The sequence below is a fragment of the Galleria mellonella genome, unplaced genomic scaffold (assembly GCF_026898425.1).
Source record: "Galleria mellonella isolate WM207_F2 unplaced genomic scaffold, CSIRO_AGI_GalMel_v1 utg74, whole genome shotgun sequence".
Taxonomy (NCBI): Eukaryota; Metazoa; Arthropoda; class Insecta; order Lepidoptera; family Pyralidae; genus Galleria; species Galleria mellonella.
In genome coordinates this window covers 1,283,563-1,303,573 of record NW_026442147.1, presented here as the reverse complement: position 1 = coordinate 1,303,573, position 20,011 = coordinate 1,283,563, and the positions used below count along the sequence as shown (strand labels likewise).

Here is a 20,011-nt window from a genome sequence, read left to right as displayed (position 1 = left end):
CTCCACGAAGCCCGAAGGCCTTCGCGTGCCGTCAAGCATCCGATTGTCAATAAACATTAACTTAGCCGTCAATGGCTAGGTATTACCTACTTGAGAATTCACTATAACACCTTTCCCTGTATATTAATCACAAAGTATTAAAGACAGCTGATTATTTTATCATTGCATTTTTTTTTCGAATATATTTAATTTATTCATTTACACTTTTATTTCTGTGTAATAGCACACAAAGCTTACATTGTTATAAGTTATTTTGAACAAAGATATACAACAGGCGAGCTTAACTCTGTATTATTGTACTTATTTACTGTCAAATTAAATCAATCAACACATTTTGGCAATTAATTGGAAAATATTTTTTTTATCTGCGTAACAATATATATATCTAAGCACGCCTGGGTTTTTAGATTAAGTTAGTAGGATAATAGTGGTAATGGGTGGATATGAAGTTTAGTCAATTGTCCTATTGTGACGTTTTCACTAGGAATTAACTACATGATTTCCACGTGGAGATGGATCTCATAGAGTATTGTTAACAATAGGTCTGCTAATCAATACTAACGATTCCCTCCCTTCTACCTTCACTAACAAAGGTAATTTCTACTCTTCCAACGGAGAAAAAAAGAAAAATCGTAAACTAAAAGAGATATATAGTATATTTTATACCTTCAGGTAGCAATCAAAATAAATAAGTAGTAAGCAGAATCCTTAGCAATAAGTCAGCCTTTTAACTCAACTGTGAAAGCTATTTTTATACATTGCTTCTTTAATTATACATCATTGTTTATAAAAAAAATACTACCTTAATACTATCAGATAATTTTTGTTCAAGCTTTGCGATTGTCTAATATTCTGCAAGAATAACTCTATAAACTTTCTTATAAAACATGGAATCAAGCAAACAAGCTGATGACTCACATCATGGAAAGTAATACTGTTGTCAATAGACAGATATGAACAGTACCATGAATATCAAAATATGCGATGCTCTTAGTACAAATAATATATTGCAATTCCTGAAAATTAAGATTTTTTGTTATGAAATTACAACTATTTTGGTGGCAGCAACATAAATGGAATCGAACTATCCACGCAGACATACTTTTACACGAAAATCTTTTATATCCAAAAACGAAAATTAATGCAATCTGCGTCTCGATGATATCTAAGCAAACATTATAAAAAAGAGCAAATAAATAGTCAACCGATTTTAAATTTTCGTTTCACCTACAGAAAGCATTATTATCAACATAGGCTATGGGCTATGTTCCTCGAACAAAATACATATAAATATATGTATGTTTAAAAAAAATACAGAGATTCTATTATAATATATATATATTCCGTGAAATCTATATTCCATCCGTGAGAAGCCGAGGAGAATTTTTAATTAGTCATAAAATTAGACAAATTATGAACGAGATTGAACACAATAACATGCAGTAAATTTATGCTCTATTTCCATGTTGACAATACGAGTACTGTGCCCATTTAAATATTGATGAAATATTATACCTTATTGTTTATAGTACGTAATTGTTACACATTTTATTTTCACCTGTTCAAATAGTATCTATTATGAATATTTTTTCTTCTAGAAACGACATGGTGTTATTTGACAATTATTTATTTGGCTATAGTGAAAATATTGAATCTAAATCTTTAGCAGTATTGTTGTAAAGCTGTCTTGTAAATAAATAAATCTAATAGATAATTATTGAATGTAAAATTGCATACTAGCTTTACTGTATAATTTATAAAAAAATTTGTTATCTCTTTTTAAAATATGACTATTTACATACCCATGTATGTACTTATTATCAGTATCAGTAGCTAATAAAAAATACCAAATAAACCACGTAGGCACACACCGATACAATGACCAATACTAATATTTATCCATCATGTATGTCACACCTAGTGAGTTACATCTAGCTTTTGTTAACATTAGCTATAAAGGAAATGCTAATGAATGAACTCAAATACCTAGAAATATATTGGAACGTTCCATTTTTGGCAATCCTCCTACTGGCAAGATAAAATTCTGTGATAGATACCTATTTAAGTATGGTAACCAAAATATACTCGACTCGACTCGCCGTGTCGGTCCCGGCCTGGCATAGAATGGACCACCCCTTCTTTACCGTGGGTGTCAAGGTATAAGAGGCGACTAAGGGAACTTATGTTCGAATGATAAGAAAATCGAACTGCGATTGTCAACCCGCCTGCCAAGCGTGGCAACTACTGGAAAAACCCCTCAATTCTATGGGGGAAGCCTATGTCTAACAGTGGACAGATAATAGCTTTTTTTTTTTTTTTTTTTTTTACAACACAGGGGGCAAACGAGCATGCGGCTCACCTGATGGTAAGTGACTACCGCCGCCCATGATCACCCACAACACCAGCGGCATTGCAGGTGTGCTGCCGGCCTTTTAAAAAGGAATATACTCTTTTCTTGAAGGTTATGTTGTCGTATCGGTTCGGAAATACTGCTGCTGGAAGTTGATTCCAAAGAATGGTTGTGCGTGGAAGAAAGTGCCTTGAAAAACGCACGGTGGAAGACCGCCACTCGTCCAGATGATTGGGATGAAACTTTAGTTTGTGGCGGGTTGTACGGTGGTGAAAATCAGCAGCAGGTATCAATCCGAACAATTCCTCAGAACACTCCCCATGATAAATTCGGTAGAAGATGCACAGAGACGCAACATCTCTGCGCAGTTTCAATGGGTCAAGTCGGACAGTAAGGCGTTGACTATCGATAATTCGAGCCGCCCGACTTTGAATGCGGTCTAACGGAAGGAGTTGGTACTGTGGCGCTCCTGCCCACAGGTGAGAACAGTATTCCATATGCGGCCTGACTTGGGCTTTATATAATTTCAGGCGGTGTTCTGGCATGAAATATCGTCTCACCCTATTGAGCACTCCTAACTTTTTAGAAGCTATCTTAGCCTTCTCCTCCAGATGACCGCAAAACTGGATGTCGCAAGATATATCAACGCCCAGAATTCCTAGACTTGACTTTTTATCAAGGGAAGTGCCCTGAAAGTGAGGAGATACGACAAACGGCGTCTTTTTTGCGGTAAATGCGCAGACTTGTGTCTTTTTGGGGTTAAATTGGACAAGATTTTGTTCACCCCAGATCGAAACTTGATGGAGTGAAGTTTCGATTTCAGACACAAGTCTATTCCGGCACTCATCGGTATGTGCCCGCGAGATCTTTGCATGACCGGTATATAATGTATCTCCTGTACTGTCGTCCGCATAGCAATGAATATTACTTATCTGTAACATATCATTGATATGCAGAAGAAACAGAGTCGGAGATAGTACACAGCCTTGCGGAACACCAGCATTCAAAGGTTTTAAATCAGAGCATGCACCGTCGACTACGACCTTAATGCTACGTTCCTTGAGAAAACTGGCGACCCAAATGCACAGTCTCGCAGGCAACCCAAATGAAGGTAGCTTTGAAAGCAGCGCTCTATGCCACACCCGATCAAAGGCCTTCGCAATATCCAGACTAACTGCTAAGGCCTCTCCCTTACTCTCGATTGCCACTGCCCATCGGTGTGTTAAGTAAGCTAAAAGATCACCGGCCGAACGTCCCTGTCGAAAGCCGTACTGGCGATCACAGATCAGCCGGTGCTCTTCTAGGTACCGGAGCAGTTGACGGTTAATGATGGATTCCATAACCTTCGAGAATAAGGAAGTGATAGCTATGGGCCTATAGTTAGCTGGATCTGAGCGATCTCCCTTTTTAGGGATCGGATGCACCAGAGCAGTCTTCCAAAACTTTGGGACCATGCCCGATGAGTAGCTAAGCCGAAAAAGACGCGTAAGAACCGGAGCCAACTCTGGTGCGCACGTCCTAAGCACAATTGGAGGAATACCATCAGGCCCACTCGACTTATGGATTTCGAGGGAGAAAAGTGCTCTACGCACTGAGCTATGCGTGAATTTAATGTCAGGCATAGAGCTCCTACAACACATGATGGTCGGTGGTGGTTTCTCCCCGTCATCCAATGTCGAGTTTGACGCAAAGATGGATCCAAGAAGATCGGCCTTTTCTTTAGCGTTCTGGGCCAACGAGTCATCCTCCCTGCGCAAAGGTGGAAAAGATGACTTACAGAAATTCCCTTGTGCAGCTTTGGCAAGAGACCAGAAAGCTCGAGTCCCAGAGGGCAAACTAGCCAATCTCTTGCCAATTCTACTAATATGCTCTGACTTCGCTGTGGCTATAACTCTTTTGAAGGACCTAGAGGCAGAGTTATACTTCTTTTTAAGAGCACTGGTGTTAGGATCTCGCGACGCCACACCTTTAGCCCAGGTTAGGAAGCACTCCTGTTTCAGACGAGATGCTGTTCTACAGGAGGCTCCATACCAGGGCTGGGATTTCCCGCCGACGGGCACCACAGAGTTAGGAATAAATAATTCCATTCCCTGAAGCACCACATCAGCAATGGAATCGGCAATGGCGTCGGGATCATCCAGTGTGAAGCAAACCCGCCTCCATGGGTAAGATGCGAAAAAAATCCGCATCTCATCCCAATCTGCCGACCTGTAGTGCCAAATGCGACGTCTACCCGTAGAACGAGGTGGAGTCGGACTCGTAAGAGGCACTTCGCTCCGCACCAAACAGTGATCCGACGATCCAAGCGGGGCTTCGACGGAGATCACATAGTTGTCTGGGTGGGTGGTCAGCAGAAGGTCCAGCAGTGAAGGTGAATGGTCCAACACATCAGGGATTCGCGTAGGCGAGGAAACAAGCTGTGTCAGACCATAAGCCAAAGCAAAGTCATGAACAGATCTTCCCGCATAGTCGGTTGTACGCGAACCAAGCCATTCGGCATGGTGGGCATTAAAGTCGCCAACAATCACGACTTCAGCGGAAGGAATCTGCTCAAGCAGGGAATCTGTAGCCATTTGGACGTGCTCAATTAGTTGGTCGGTTTCAGTGTTACCGCTGTGGGACCTGTATAGGCACGCATAGATGCGGGGATGGTCATTGCAATCTACGCGCAGCCATAGAATGGACAGGTCCGTACCTTCAAGAGTCCCAAGGCGTCGACAGCAGATATCCTCTCTGACATACGCACATACACCGGCACGCGAAACAAAACAATGTTCAAGCTTATACCCCGGGTAGGTCAGGTATGATGTTTCGTTAGGAGGGGATATCTGTGTCTCCGTGAGGAAGAGCAATGCCGGCCGCGCCGTTTCTAGGTGGTGGTGGACAGCGTTCAGGTTTGAATGAATTCCCCTAATATTACAGAGGCTCACATTGAGCAAAGGGGATGCCGCAGAAGTCTTGCTCTGTTTGCCCTTGGTCCCATAGAGCGGAATTTTGCCCCCCCCAGAATACGCAGGGCAGCCCGAGCGTGGTTGCTCGAGGGAGGATTCTCCAGCAACATGGCTGCTGGTACCTCCCTGGGGTACGTTATTTTTTTTAAATTCCACTGCCATGGTATTGAAAGATGGGGGGACGGAGTTGGGGGAGGATTTTAGGATAAGGAAGGGGATGGGTATAGGATGGGCCTCCGGACTCCCTCACTCACCATACGGAATGTGGTCGCACTAAAAGTGCAGCCACTTAGCGTCGGTATTCTGTGAGGGTGTGGTACTTCCCCGGTCGAGCCGGCCCATTCATGCTGCAATACCATATGGTATTACAGCGTGGCTCTACCACCTATAAGATAAGATAAGCTGAAATGATGATATTGATGAACCAAAATATAGTAATATATTAAATGCACTATTGTGCCTTACAGCAACTGTATTCGCATTCTTTAATACCTAAATGCTAATGAGATAATTTTTTTAATGGGTAATAATGGCATGGTAAAGCCGCCTGCGCTATCGGTATACGCTAGCGGGGTAACAGTGGGAGATGATAGATGAGAATGAAAGCAGTTCAATAAGTCCATCATAACGAAATTTTCAAGAATTGTCCATAATGTTTTTCCGGAGGAACCTCGTAGAGGTCGACCTGATAAAGTATATTGCTAACAATAGAGCTGTTGGACCCCGTTACTAATAAACCCTTTTCCCCAAATAAAAGGATTCATCACATTTAGCTTTAAAAATCGAAATAGGTAAAAATGAAAATTTAAGACTTTTTCCTAAAAACCTTCTTCAATCTTGAGAAATTGCTAAAATACTTAAGTAAATTTTTTTGTTAAAAAAGAATAATGAAAATCTATTTTAACTTAGTAAAGATATCGCGTACCAACACACATTTTTCTTGTAGACTCTGTATTTATGGTCTCCATTAAATATGTTATCACTAGAGACGGATTTAGAAATTCCCTGAGAATCGAAGACATCTTCTTTTGCGATAAGAATACAATATTTTATACATTCTAATTAATTTAAACATAAATAATGCGCTAGTATAAAGTACATATCCTATTGTCAAACTACTTTTTATTTCGCGTAACAAATTAACACTCCCCAACCTCCTTTACTTACAAGACAACTGGCCTTCTGCAAAAACAAGATCAGTAAAATTAATCAAAAAAATAAAAAAAACATTCTTGGAGCTAAATTGGCACAAATAACGTACTGACCTAAGATCGTAATACACTACATTCCACTACTAAGAAATAACTATATACCTACATATTTAATTATTTCTTTTATTGACAATCAACTACCATATATTAATGTCGATTAGTCTTACCATAATTAGGAATAATTATCTACCTACTTTTCTATACTTAGCAGGAATGAATGCATTTGTATTTCATGAAATGAAAGACGTATCCAATAACAACACAATAATAAAACTTATGCAAAACGGTCAACTTCAAGAACAAGTTGAAGTATTTTCACAAAATATATAGTGTATACACATAGTATGGTTAAAGCAATTGGCAAACAATGTTAAATTATAAATTAATATATAGAAAACATATTAATATGGTAAATAATAATGAACAAGCAAATGCAAATAACAAAAATATATAAAAATATAAACATGTCAAAGAGACATGGCGGCTGTTTTTAAAACTTTTTTTTTACAACACAGGGGGAAAACGAGCATGCGGCTCACCTGATGATAAGCGACTACCGCCGCCCATGATCACTCACAACATTAACGGCATTGCAGGTATGCTGCCGGCCTTTTGAAAAGGAATATGTTCTTTTCTTGAAGGTTATGTTGTCGTATCGGTTCGGAAATACTGCTGCTGGAAGTTAATTCCAAAAAGTGATTGTGCGTGTAAGAAAATGCCTTGAAAAACGCACGGTGGAGAACCACCACTCGTCCAGATGGTTGGGATGAAATTTTAGTTCATAGCGGGTTGTACGATGGTGAAAATCAGCAGCAGGTATCAATCCGAACAATTCCTCAGAGCACTCTCTATGATAAATTCGGTAGAAGATGTACAGAGATGCAACATCTCTCCGCAGTTTCAGTGGGTCGAGTCGGACAGTAAGGCGCTAATCGTCAACAATTTGAGCTACCCGACTTTTAATACGGTCTAACGGAAGGAGTCGGTACTGTGACGCTCCTGAGAACTGAGAACAGTATTCCATATGTGGCCTGACTTAAACTTTATACAGTTTCAGGCGGTGTTCAGGCGTGAAATACCGCATCAACCTATTGAGCACCCCCAATTTTTTGGAAACTATCTTAGCTTTTTTTTCCAGATGATCGCAAAATTGGACGTCGCTAGATATATAGACGCCAAGAATCCCCAGACTCGACTTATTATCGAGGGAAGTGCCCTGAAAGTAAGAAGATTCAACAAACGGTGTCTTTTTTTGCGGTGAGCGCACAGACTTGTGTCTTCTTAAGGTTGAAATGTACAAGATTGCATTCGCCCCAGATCGAAACTTGTTCGAATGAAGTTTCGATTTCAGACACAAATCTGGTCCAGAGTTCATCGATATGTGCCCGCAAGAACTTTGCATGACGGGTCTATAATGAAAGCAGTTTGAATATAGATATATTCAAACTGCTTTCATTATACAGTATATATCACGGTTATAATTCAAACAATAAGGGTGCTTACTTATGCTGACGAGAAGTCTAAGTAGGCGTACAACATTGACTCATAGATGCGACCAACTGCGGGTTATTGTAGGTCAGGTACAAGAATTAAAATAGCCGTTGAATTTCTCTTTTTGAAGTTTATTTGATAATTATTACTAAATATCAACTTTTAATTTTGTTAATTATACTATTACAATACTAATTTATGGCACAGGTTACACATCATAATGAATAATCATCCCTTAATCACGAGAAAAAGAAAATGGTCCTTCAAGCCAGATTGTCCTATAAAATGGCGCATAATCTCTATCATGACTTGTGTCTCATGTACACTATTGAATATTAGAACATATATATATAATGACTAATTTCCCTTTCTTCATATTATTATTCTTATTATATTGTTCTTGTAAAATCCCTAGAATCGTAATGTTTATCTTAATGTGTTGTAGACATTTTGCTTTGTCTACTGCTGGTATTTCCCTTGTATCTAAATGGTTTTTCGTCTGACAATATATATTGTTATATACATATGTATCTGTAATGTACGTAATTTGAGTATTATATTATTTATATATTACTATTTTATGTTAATATTGTTTCTGTTTCTGTTAATTATATTTTCTGTTGTTCCTATCTATGGTCGTCTGGTAGATAACGACATATGGCGTTAAGCCCGCCATCTACACTTTCTAGGCGTATTAAAGTATAATAAGTAAATATTCATGCCAACATACGCATAACACCTAGTGTATGTCAGCTTAAAACCACGAGATCTGGAGGTAGTAGCCTCTGGAGTTGAAATTGGGGTAATAAGGTACGCCCCGAAGCCTCCACCTCGCCCGCCCTACCAATCGGCGGGACAATGAGAAGGCTATTGATTGATTGAGCAAATAATTCCAAATGGGATAATCAAAAGCCTTCTAATAATAATGTTGCTGTTGTTGTAAATGTAGCAACAAATCATGCCATTTCACCGAGCTTATCTTGCTTCATGTAGCGGTGACGAACCTTTTCTTAGATTAATTAGGTTTATTAACATTTACCATTACCAGAAAGTCAATAATTTACAAAAAAAAAAACGCACAATATAAATTATATCTCTATATTCGTATATGGATTACTCCTGTTCCTTTCACAAGCCATGTTCACAAAAAAATAAAGTAGATACGCAACGTGCTGCGTATAAACTGCGCTTATTTATGTACCTGGCAGTCAGATAATGCTGATTTTATAAATGTCCAGATGGATATGTTTATGGATCAGTAAGTAAAAAAAAAAAAATATTAATGTAAATATCACTTTATTGAATAAACTTTTTGCAAGTTTTAAATTATATCTTTACAAATCATGGTTATTTATGACGATTGCCTAACATAACTGGCATAAAGTAAATTAATCTAACAAAAAAAGTGTTAAGTATAAAACAACCCAAACTGTGGATAGGATAAATAACTCGCAAGCATAAGTAGATAATTTGCTTTCTAATGTATTAATAAGTACTTAGATCCATACCAATAAGCATAAGATGCTGAATAAACTTAAACACATTTAAAAAATAATATTGACACATATTCGAGGGAATCAGAGAAGTTTCGTCTATCTGTCTTCAGCATTCAAGTGTACGAGGTCTGTCCGGAAAGTTCGTATAAAAGTGTTCTGGAATGCGAAAAAGAGGAGTGGGGAGGCCAGGTAAGCGCAGGACCCCTTCCTTATGTCCCTAACAATGCTTCAGTTCTGGTCTGACCGCCGTGCGGTGCGAACTGGCTTGTCACGCCATCTGTGAAGTTACCTCTTAACGAAACCCCGTCGGCATGGAGCCCGCTTCCGTTGAAGAGCAGCGCGTCGTAATCAAGTTTCTCTCGAAACTCGGCAAGAATGGCCGTGAAAGCAAAGAGTGGAAGACATCCGGGGAACCACGAACAAAAAAATCAAGAAAATCCCGCTCAAATGTCAAGACAATGTTGATTGTTTTTTTCGATGTTCGGGGGATTGTCCATCAAGAATTCGTCCCTCCAGGCCAGACAGTTGATGGAAAATTCTACGTCGATGTGCTCAGACGCCTCAAAGCTCGTGTGGCACGAGTTCGTCCAGAATTGGCGCGAGAGGGGCGTTGGATTCTTCACCACGACAATGCCCCTGCCCACACCTCTCTTGTTGTCCGTGAGTTTTTGAGTAAAAATTCCATTACGGTGACCGAACACCCCCCCTATTCGCCGGATTTGGCCCCGTGTGACTTCTTCTTGTTCCCAAAAACCAAATTGGTACTTCGGGGGCGGCATTTGGGGGACATAAATGAGATAAAAAAAGCTACGACGGGGCAGCTGAGAAACCTACAACCAGAGGACTTTCAAGAAGCCTTCTCACAGTGGAAACGGCGTTGGCACAAGTGCATTATGTCACAGGGGGAGTACTTTGAAGGGGATAAAATTGATTTACCTGAATAATTGTAAAATAAAATTTTTAAAAAACTTTTATACGTACTTTCCGGACAAACCTCGTATTTGTTTTAAAATTCTACCGACATAAGAATAAATCATATTGGCCAATTATAAATATAAGATATATATAGATTTACAAAAATGATTTAGAGAGAAGAAAATATACTTTCTTTTACATTTTTGCTTCACATTTCTTTTAAGGCCTATATTTAAATGTCAACTAAACAACGTTGTATCCTACTGTAAAGATCATAAAAACAAAATAGAAATTAATTCTTGATACATTGTCTATATATTTCATGAATTTCTACAATATAATTTTCATTGCAATAATTACAAGTTTTACCACAGGGAAACTAACAAATGTCCTATTTCAGTTGTTCATTTTATACTATATATATATGCATATCGGATTGAATGAGTTTGAATTGTCCCATCCATCAATCAAGCTTGCAACATCATCTTGCAGACTTAGCTGTTTGGCAACAAAATTATAAATGGGACAAAGTTATATAATCAAGCAGACAAGTTTTGTATAGGGACTATACAATATATGGTTTATGGTTGAATGTTAACGAGATTTCAAGCTATTCTCTCATTAATAATATCTCATGTTTGTTAAATAACAAATACAGAGAAAATGATGAGAATAGAAAACAGATGTAAATTAAATATATGGAAAATTAAAAGAAGAGAGACAGAGGAATATGGAAGAGAAAAGGAAAAATAAACGTCGTGGACAGTCCCCCTCAGTAAGTTATAAATTGCAAAATACTAATTTGTAGAGTAGTTCATTTTAGTAACACCCTGTTAAAAAGTAATAAAGTAACGTCTACTGGTACATTATATCATACAAGACATCATTTTACTTTATTTTTCGAGTATTCCATACCAAATCGAAATGAAATTTACATATCATAAGTAAATACATAAAAAGACCTCTATATGTAAAGTATGAGAAAACATTTATTATAATTTCGCATTGTGTACAAAAATATAGTAACTACATTTATTTTACTATTATTCATTTGGAGATTTTCATTTCATTTTTTATTTTAATTGTATATATATTTGAATTGAATGCTGAATACGTATTATCTTCTACAAATGTGACAGCCATACCGCCTTATTTGAAAGACTATTTATGAGCAGTAATATTCACACTAAATGTTTTAAAGCTACGCTTTTTTAAAACAACTTAATGGGAAGATTACCATAAATGTTCACGTGACTAGTAATCATATTCCTATATTAAAACATATTTATTTATTAATTACGAAAAAAAAAAAACAAAATTACCTTATGTTTTTTGAAGATGCAATATGACAAAATCATATTTGAGTATATAATGAAAACAGTGTTGAGTGCATAAGAGCAAGAATATAAAATTTTCACTAGATTTCTAAGTAGTATTTGGTAAGTACCTATATCTATCTCTAATCATGTATTTTTATCTTTATACACAGGTTTCTTTAATATTCTTCATGTTAACTACATAAATTGCATAATAATTAAATTATTAAAATAATTCAATATTTTTACAATTCTATAGATAATCATTAGGTAACAGATAATTCACTTTATCTAACTAATATCAAACTCTTCGCCGTTTTAGTGCCAACCAAACGAGCGTATTCTGCAACTTCTTCTTTATCGTCATTTTTCTTGCCAATTGTTCTTTTATATATTTTGTAAAGAAAAACACTTCCATTAACTAAAACGGGTACGTAATTTATATCACCATCGGTGGGATAATTCTTATCGATGTTATCTATATTCGTATCTAATCGGGAATACGGCGTCGACTCAAATTTAGGTATGCAGTCTTTTATATTAAACCATTGATAGGTCTCGGGACACAGAAGGTCTGAAGGGAAGAAGTTACCTTTGTATCTCATTTTCCTACAGCTATGGATATAATACCCCATGTAATAATATTTCAGCTCTGGAGCCGACGAGTGTAATTGTCTTGTAAATTCGATCTCTCTGAAACATCATCAATTATTGATTTCAATATATTTAATATGAAATCCCATTGACTTCTCACTACTAGAAATAGATGTTTATTATAGGCTATAGCCATCTTTTATAAGAAAAACCTTATGGGATACAGTGCTAAAAAGCCACAATGACCGTTTACCATCAGACGGGCTTATATGCTTGTTTGCCACCTTTGTGGTATAAAAAAAAGGATGAATGCTTCTATTAGCATGTTATGAGATATTATAGATAATTTACAAGGTACATAAGTATAACGATCTAGTCTTCGTAAATGGTGAAAACATAGCGTAACATACAATAGGGGCAAATTGAATACCTCGTTTTTGAAAACTTAAAAAGGAAAAAGTAAGGGTGCTTAAGAAAAGTTTCTCAGTTTAAATTTAGGCTTTTAATACCATGTTGAACACTGAACTGTAGTTACCTGAGTGCTCCATAGGTGCCCAATGTTAGATTCATATACTCCGGGTCATAGAAGAAATAGACTGAAGAAACGCACTTAGGCAATATATCGATCACGCCTACAGCGATCAACTTCCCATCTAACCGGTATTGCTGGTGGAACGACCCATAGCCGCATGGTGGACCAGTCTCAGTTTTTTCTTCCTGAAATCAAATAAAACGAAATTAACGACAAGGTCTTCCTTTTATCCTCCATCAGGGACATAATAGGGCTCTCAAAACGGTCTTCCAGTTTTGATGGTCTACAAATACAAATAATCTATTTTATTAATATTAAACCCCAGGAATAAATTAAAAAAGTATCGTGTATTTTAATCTAGAATATAGTCTATATTCTGGATTATGTACTAAATTTTACTCACATATATTATGTACATCTGTTTAATCACTATTGAGTATAAGCATCCAAACATGTTTACAAACACATAAACTAACATTAGTAGGTACTCACTAAAAGACGGTACACAGGAGACTCAGAACCGTTCTTAGTAGCAACCTATGAGCTATATGAAAGAAACGTTGACCTCAAACATCGTCGTAACGAACATTACAAACTGAAGCGTAAAATACATGACTAAAAACTTTATACTCAACTATACTTTCAACAATATTTATAACTAATTCAAAATACTGGCATAATAATTAAATTACTACTAATATTGTAGTATAAAATTGTGTAAACAAATATTAAATATATTTAACTATCTACTGCGGGTGTATAAACTTCATAACATTATTATATTCAGTATAAAACATATAACAATACAGTTGTGACAAGTTATTATAAAAACTGTAAAAACCCAAATAAAGTTTAACATGAAGGGTCATCGTAAACAAAATAACAAAAACACGCTAAGAGTGAGTGTTTTTTATCAATGATTTTTATCTGTATATTAAGATTGCTGTAGATTTAATGTAATTAACATACATGGGAACAGATCCTATAAGTAAATCAAAATATCAATTGAAAATTCTACTCTATTCAATAAATAATAACATTAATCCTCAGGAGTGACGACATACTCCAGTATGTCGTGTATATTTGAATGTAGCTAAAAAATATGTAACAGTTGGTGTAGAAAAACTAAATCAACATGAAGAAAAATATATTAAATATTATCGACACACTCAGAAAAGTCGACTTAAACGAAACATTATTTTATAAATAAGAACAAATGCATCTATAATATATTAAGAAGCTGAATAAAGTTGTAAACGGAACCAACTAAAAAAGTAAAAACTATTAATCATACTAAACTCCTTTAAATAAACATTGTATCTTAGATTATGATTCTAAAGAACATGGAGTATGTACACCTAAAGAACTAAACATGTCTCATTATATTTTATTCCACCCTGTGCGTAATAATGAAAATAATATACTTACCAGCAAAGGACTTTTTACTAAAAAATCTTGAAACTTTTCTTCAAGACATTTTTGCGGCTTGTCATTGTGTATAATTGTTTGATATTTGACATATACTTGATGCGTCTCCTTTGCTGTTGCCAACCATTCCGGGCTGGGTGGAGTAGTACGTACCAACCTTATCTGAAACAATGCAATAAATGTACACATAAGACTGCACTATAATATTTATAACCTAATATTACATATATCTATTATATTGATAAGATAGTATCTGTACTAAGTGAACCACAGGTATATATCAAATGTTATATTCATTACATCCTAGGATTATTTTAAATTAAATAATGCACTATACACTCCATCAATTAATAAAACATAATAATATTTTTTATGGAATTTGGGATGAAATACAAGGTAACGACCCAACTAATGTATACTTGTAGCTGTCACATATAGATATCCATGGCTTTATAAAAACTACAGAAAACCTTGTGGCATACTTCATGTGTTGCTTTAACATAAACAAAAATTAGTAAAAAAACAATTATAAATTCTGTTATAAAATTCTTATATCCATACAAATTTAAGTAAAATTCGTATTTTTATAAATTTATACTTATATAAAAAATTTACTAGTTAACATATTTGACTCATAGTAAACATATACATCCTTCATTCATATGAATATCAATTTTTATCGCGAGTCGGATTATAAAAAGAGAAGGCATAACATTTTATATAGATCTTATATTTTTCTTTAATCACGTGATATTTGTCTAATTGCCTATCTCGCTTCTGAAGCTCTGGTTATCATTCTAGTAATTGTCTCACTCATTATATAGGTGAACGATTTAGACTTGATAAGGCCACATTTATTTATCTCCATATTATGTAATATTTACGTTGTTGTAATATATAAGTATAAGCATTAGGTAACATGTTTTGTATATAAGTGATATAAAAATTCAACTCCATTAGAAATATGTTTTTTTTTTTCATTTTAACAACTTTATGTGAAAGAATAAAAGCTAATTAACATACTTTAGCATTGTATAATATCATGAATACAAAACCGAAACCCTAAAAGTTAGTTATGTATAGAGACTTAATTTCTAGGTAACATCAAACAAATATACAATACAGTACAATAATCATTTGAATTAAGAAAAAACTAGCTTCCTTTATCAATTATTATAAAATGGATATTTTTTCATTCAATTCATAATGAAACACAATGCACAAAATGGTATAATGATTAAGTATACCTCCAACTTTTGTTTAACGTCATCAGGCAGGTCATTTATAAAGTCCTCTATTTGTTTTTCCTTGTTTTTGTTGCTGTTCATCACAATAGATACATCGATGCCTTTTTCTTTAAGTTTTTCCAACTTCCTCTCACGCCTTAGTTGCTTTGCTTTTTTGCAAGGCGCTCTTGTAGGATCAGGCCCAGAACCTACACAATGATGCAGTCTTATTACTATATATAAAAATTCTAGTCAATTTAAATTATTATTATTTTATACTTCTATTTTATTTTTCATAATAATTAAATTCGTCGTGAGATTTGTGAGAAATGTAAGACTCTAAAACTCATGGGCCTCAAATTTTTATCCTGATTATAGAAGAGTCATAATTGTGAAGATATGCAATTTGATTATCACAAAACAAGTTGTATTAGAGATAAAAATGTTGATATAGTAGAATTTATATAGTAGATCAGTTAAACTGATTGATACCATTTCTTAATAATACATTCACCACATTTTAAGTTGGCCTAATATCTACTATTTTAATAAGGTAATAAACAAACAAAGCACTAAATTAATTGAATTGGTTGAGTTCCCTTGTTTATTTATAATTTAATTTTTTTTATCTAAAAAAATTAGTATAATATTAGATTTGCATAGATACAACATAATGAAATAAGTATACATACATTTCATTTCCAAATCATTCTCTTTAAGATTTTTACTTGAACTTGATTCAGTCGAGCCTTCCCCTGTCAAACACCAAAAATAAAAAATTTATAATTAAATTTAATAGTTACAATTTAGTAAGTTAGTAGTAGTTAGTAATTTAATATTTTTACAACAGTTTGGTAATTAAATAAACATAATAATCAGTATATAGCACAATTAAACACATTAAATAAACTTTCTATATTTAAACAAATCTGTTGAAATTGTAACAATTAAAAGCTATAATTAATATTTTAACCTGTCATCCAATACCATATATCACAGCACAACAGAAGTACTATAACATAATGTAATTAACATTATATTATAGTAGTTGAAACAATATTCAATTTACAATGACTTACCTTTATCATCTTCAACATTTAGTTTATCAGACTGCACAGCACCAATAACTACATTGGCAATATCAATGTCTTGATGTCCTTGAGTAGGTTCTACAAAACATTCTTGTCCTTCTTGTAAATGTTCCATGTTATCATCCAAACTACTGCATGACATCTTTCTATCTAGATTGCCAGAAGATTCAGTGTTATCTTGACCCAATAAATACTTATTGAATCGTTTTAACACTTTTTTCTGTGACTTTGTTGCTTTAAACTCTAGAGCTCTGCACCTGTTAACATTATAAACTATTGATAAGAAAGGCTGGAATGAAATTATGTAAACCAGTACTAATGTAAAGAAACAATGGTATTGATATTTTTGATAATTTAAGGCCATAATATTATCATACTCTTATGTAGTTATAAATTCCTGTAATCCACAACCTATTTTATATAGTCATTTTTTATAATTTGCAAAAAAAAAATCAATTCTCAGTTCGCCTTTAATTTCTGAGTGTATGTTCTATATGATATGATATGTATGATTCTGTACAATATGATATGTTCACCTTCAATTATAAATCTCCTTTAATCATTACATGATTTTAATTTTAACCCTGGGATTAAAACCTGTACTAGCATGAATTCATCATTGACATGAATGCCTCATGAATCAAAACTCTATATGGATGTCAATATACAACAAAGAATCCTCTTGTACATACACAATAACTCTATTTTAAAAGTAAATGTGTACATGGTGAAGTATTTAACATATGTTATTCTGTGGACGCCTATTACTACATTATTATTAATACAATATTATGGAAATGATTATTAGGAAAGCACTACAAATTATTTTACAACTATAACTGTTTTAGTTTCAAAATATTTTTATCCCAGACATAATGTATGTAGGTAACAAATTTTTCATTTTATTACTGTTACTTTATATTATTTTCAGAACTTATATTAATATTATTTCTGATAGTTTATATCTATAATTTAAATACATACCTGATAGTGTACATAGGACAACATGTTACATCCATGGTTGGTTTATAGCAATATTTTCCTGATCGCCTCCAGCCTCTATCAATGAGATCTTGATAATCACTCACAGTTAAAGTATGCGCCCACATACCTAAAATAAAAACAAAAAGAAATATATAAATTTTACAGTACAAGAAAGTAAAACAAAATTTTTATTTCATTTATTTAGAATATTAATAGAAATACATGATACAAACATAAAACAGTGAGACAAAAAACTGTTTGAAGTTTATCCATTACTCTCGAATACATTTACTCATACGGGTGGTTATTTAGTAAATAGTGTGACTTCATAATTTTTGTTTTGTATATTCCCAAGTACATTTGCCATATACATTAGTAAATTCAGACAGAACATATTTATTGGGCTGAGTCTGTTTTGTCAACTTACTTAGGTTATATTACTCATCAACAATTAACACTTATTTTGTTGAAAATATTAATTACATTACAATATTAAAATAATTCATACTCATTTTTACACTTTTTTTAATTGTTCTAAATATTTTCAGTATTATTTATATTATTATTTCTCTTTTATGATTAATAAAAAGTAAGTCACAATGTATGCTGTGATATCCATAATATTGTTGTATTTGTAGATGATGGTTACTGCTTTACATCAGGTTGATTAGTTCCAAAATGCAAAAAATTAAGTCCTTACTACAATTGTAAATTGTTTTATCTATACATAACTTTTTAAACTGATTTATCTCTTTCATAGTTCCATGAGGGACATGTAAAAAATAGATGGAATACTACAGTCCCAAAATAATAATATACCATATGTTAATTATATTTTCAATACAAATACAATTAATAATAGTCATATGTTATAAACAAATTTCAAATAATGTATCATGTATTCTAGGCTATTGACTAAGGCAACATTTGAAACGAAAATAAACTAATGGTACTAGAAAATATTGTACTTGAAGTTACTAATCAAATTATAATGTTTTGACTATTATTATTCTCCTTAAAGTATATTCTAAGACTTACCATGACTAAAATTAGTATTTGGACTCTTACAGTAACCGCATTTGTAACCTTCATGTCCAGAAATATACTCAACAATGCTATGCATTTTTATTTATAAAATTTTATAGTTCTTATTTGTTATTTAGAAAGAATAAGTAGAGATATTAAGAAAAAGAAAATATATATATATATGAAATGATAAAACAAATGATTTTAGAACACTCGACACAATTTATAGTATTGAACAACAATAAATATACAAAACTAAATGAGCACAACTAATTACTAATCATATTGTAACTTAAGTAACATTTCTTTTATTTCTCATTATGTTATCAGGGAAAAAGTGGACATAAAATGAAATTAATGAAGAAAGGACAAAACAATATAATGTAACCTACAATTGCAAATCTCTATTGCATTAATTAATCTGTATTACACAGGATTGCCATATTTCAATTATGATTTTTATCCAAACGTTAAATATTTTTCTCCAAATCGAAACAATTCCCAGGATTTTTCTCAATCACAAAGTTGTATAATTTTTTCGTACATTTTAGCAAATGCCACGAAAGTAAACAATGATAAAAAAGAAAAAAAAGCAGTTCTTTCAGTTTCTCCTTTAATATATCTTACCTTCCCCTTTTAATCTATTCTCTGTTTTATTACCTTCATTTATATTTTACTCCACTTATTTACCTATATTCAGTTTACAAGTATAAAGTGTACAAAAATGACCAAAATTTTTCCGAAATTTGGGTCAATTTTGGGTCATTTTAATTTTCCCGGAAAATATCTCCAAAATATTTATTTCTTCAAAATTTCGCATTCACAGAAATTTTTATTCATAATTGCGAAAAAATACCCATTCTGGCAATGTTGGCATGTAAACCAAATTGACATCTGTCAAGTTTAACTGGCATTAACAAAGATTTCGGAATTGAAATTCCTTGTTCTTAGGGTATTAACACTTAGTTATTTTTTATAAAAAAATTAATTTTTATAAAAAAATAGTATATAAAAGAAAAAAAAATATAGCACTGTATGTGTTAGAGCGAGATAAATATAAAAGCAATGGGGAAATTTAATTAACGCTTTGATATCACATTGAAATTTTTTATTTTGAAGATAGGTCTAAAGAAATGGTTCCTCAGACTCTACTCCAATATTAGGTATGTACTAAAAATTTGGCGGGAATTATGAACATGACAAATTCTGATTTATACTTTTTGAAGCATAAATAGATTTAAGTGTATTAATACCTATTATTTTCAGCTGTTAACTGTCCACTGCTGAAAAGAAGCGTTCCTCATAAGGGGAATTTTGCCATGGTTGGTCGGCGGGTTGGCAACCAGAGTTAGGCTTTTAAAATGTTTTAAGAGGGACGCTGCTGCTTATACCTCGCCCTC

The 20,011-nt window shown here is 33.8% G+C and overlaps 1 protein-coding gene across 1 annotated transcript; it reads right to left on the bottom strand.

Annotated features, from left to right (window-relative positions):
• Positions 1-9,282: 9,282 nt before the first annotated feature.
• Positions 9,283-19,002, bottom strand: LOC113515956 (arginyl-tRNA--protein transferase 1). Its single transcript, XM_052901032.1, has 8 exons — positions 18,624-19,002; positions 17,586-17,712; positions 16,590-16,858; positions 16,203-16,265; positions 15,532-15,719; positions 14,285-14,446; positions 12,860-13,041; positions 9,283-12,423 (listed from the first exon to the last, which is right to left on the bottom strand). The coding sequence occupies exons 1-8, from the start codon at positions 18,706-18,708 to the stop codon at positions 12,018-12,020; spliced, it is 1,482 nt and encodes a 493-aa protein (XP_052756992.1). The 5' UTR covers positions 18,709-19,002; the 3' UTR covers positions 9,283-12,017.
• Positions 19,003-20,011: the final 1,009 nt, after the last annotated feature.

Excerpts from the sequence above, each read along its gene's own strand:
- LOC113515956 (XM_052901032.1), bottom strand. The coding sequence starts at position 18,708 with ATGCATAGCATTGTTGAGTATATTTCTGGACATGAAGGTTACAAATGC. Across the intron at positions 16,859-17,585 it reads TGTCCTATGTACACTATCAG|GTGCAGAGCTCTAGAGTTTA; the intron begins GTATGTATTTAA and ends TAATGTTAACAG. Across the intron at positions 16,266-16,589 it reads AAATGTTGAAGATGATAAAG|GGGAAGGCTCGACTGAATCA; the intron begins GTAAGTCATTGT and ends GGTGTTTGACAG.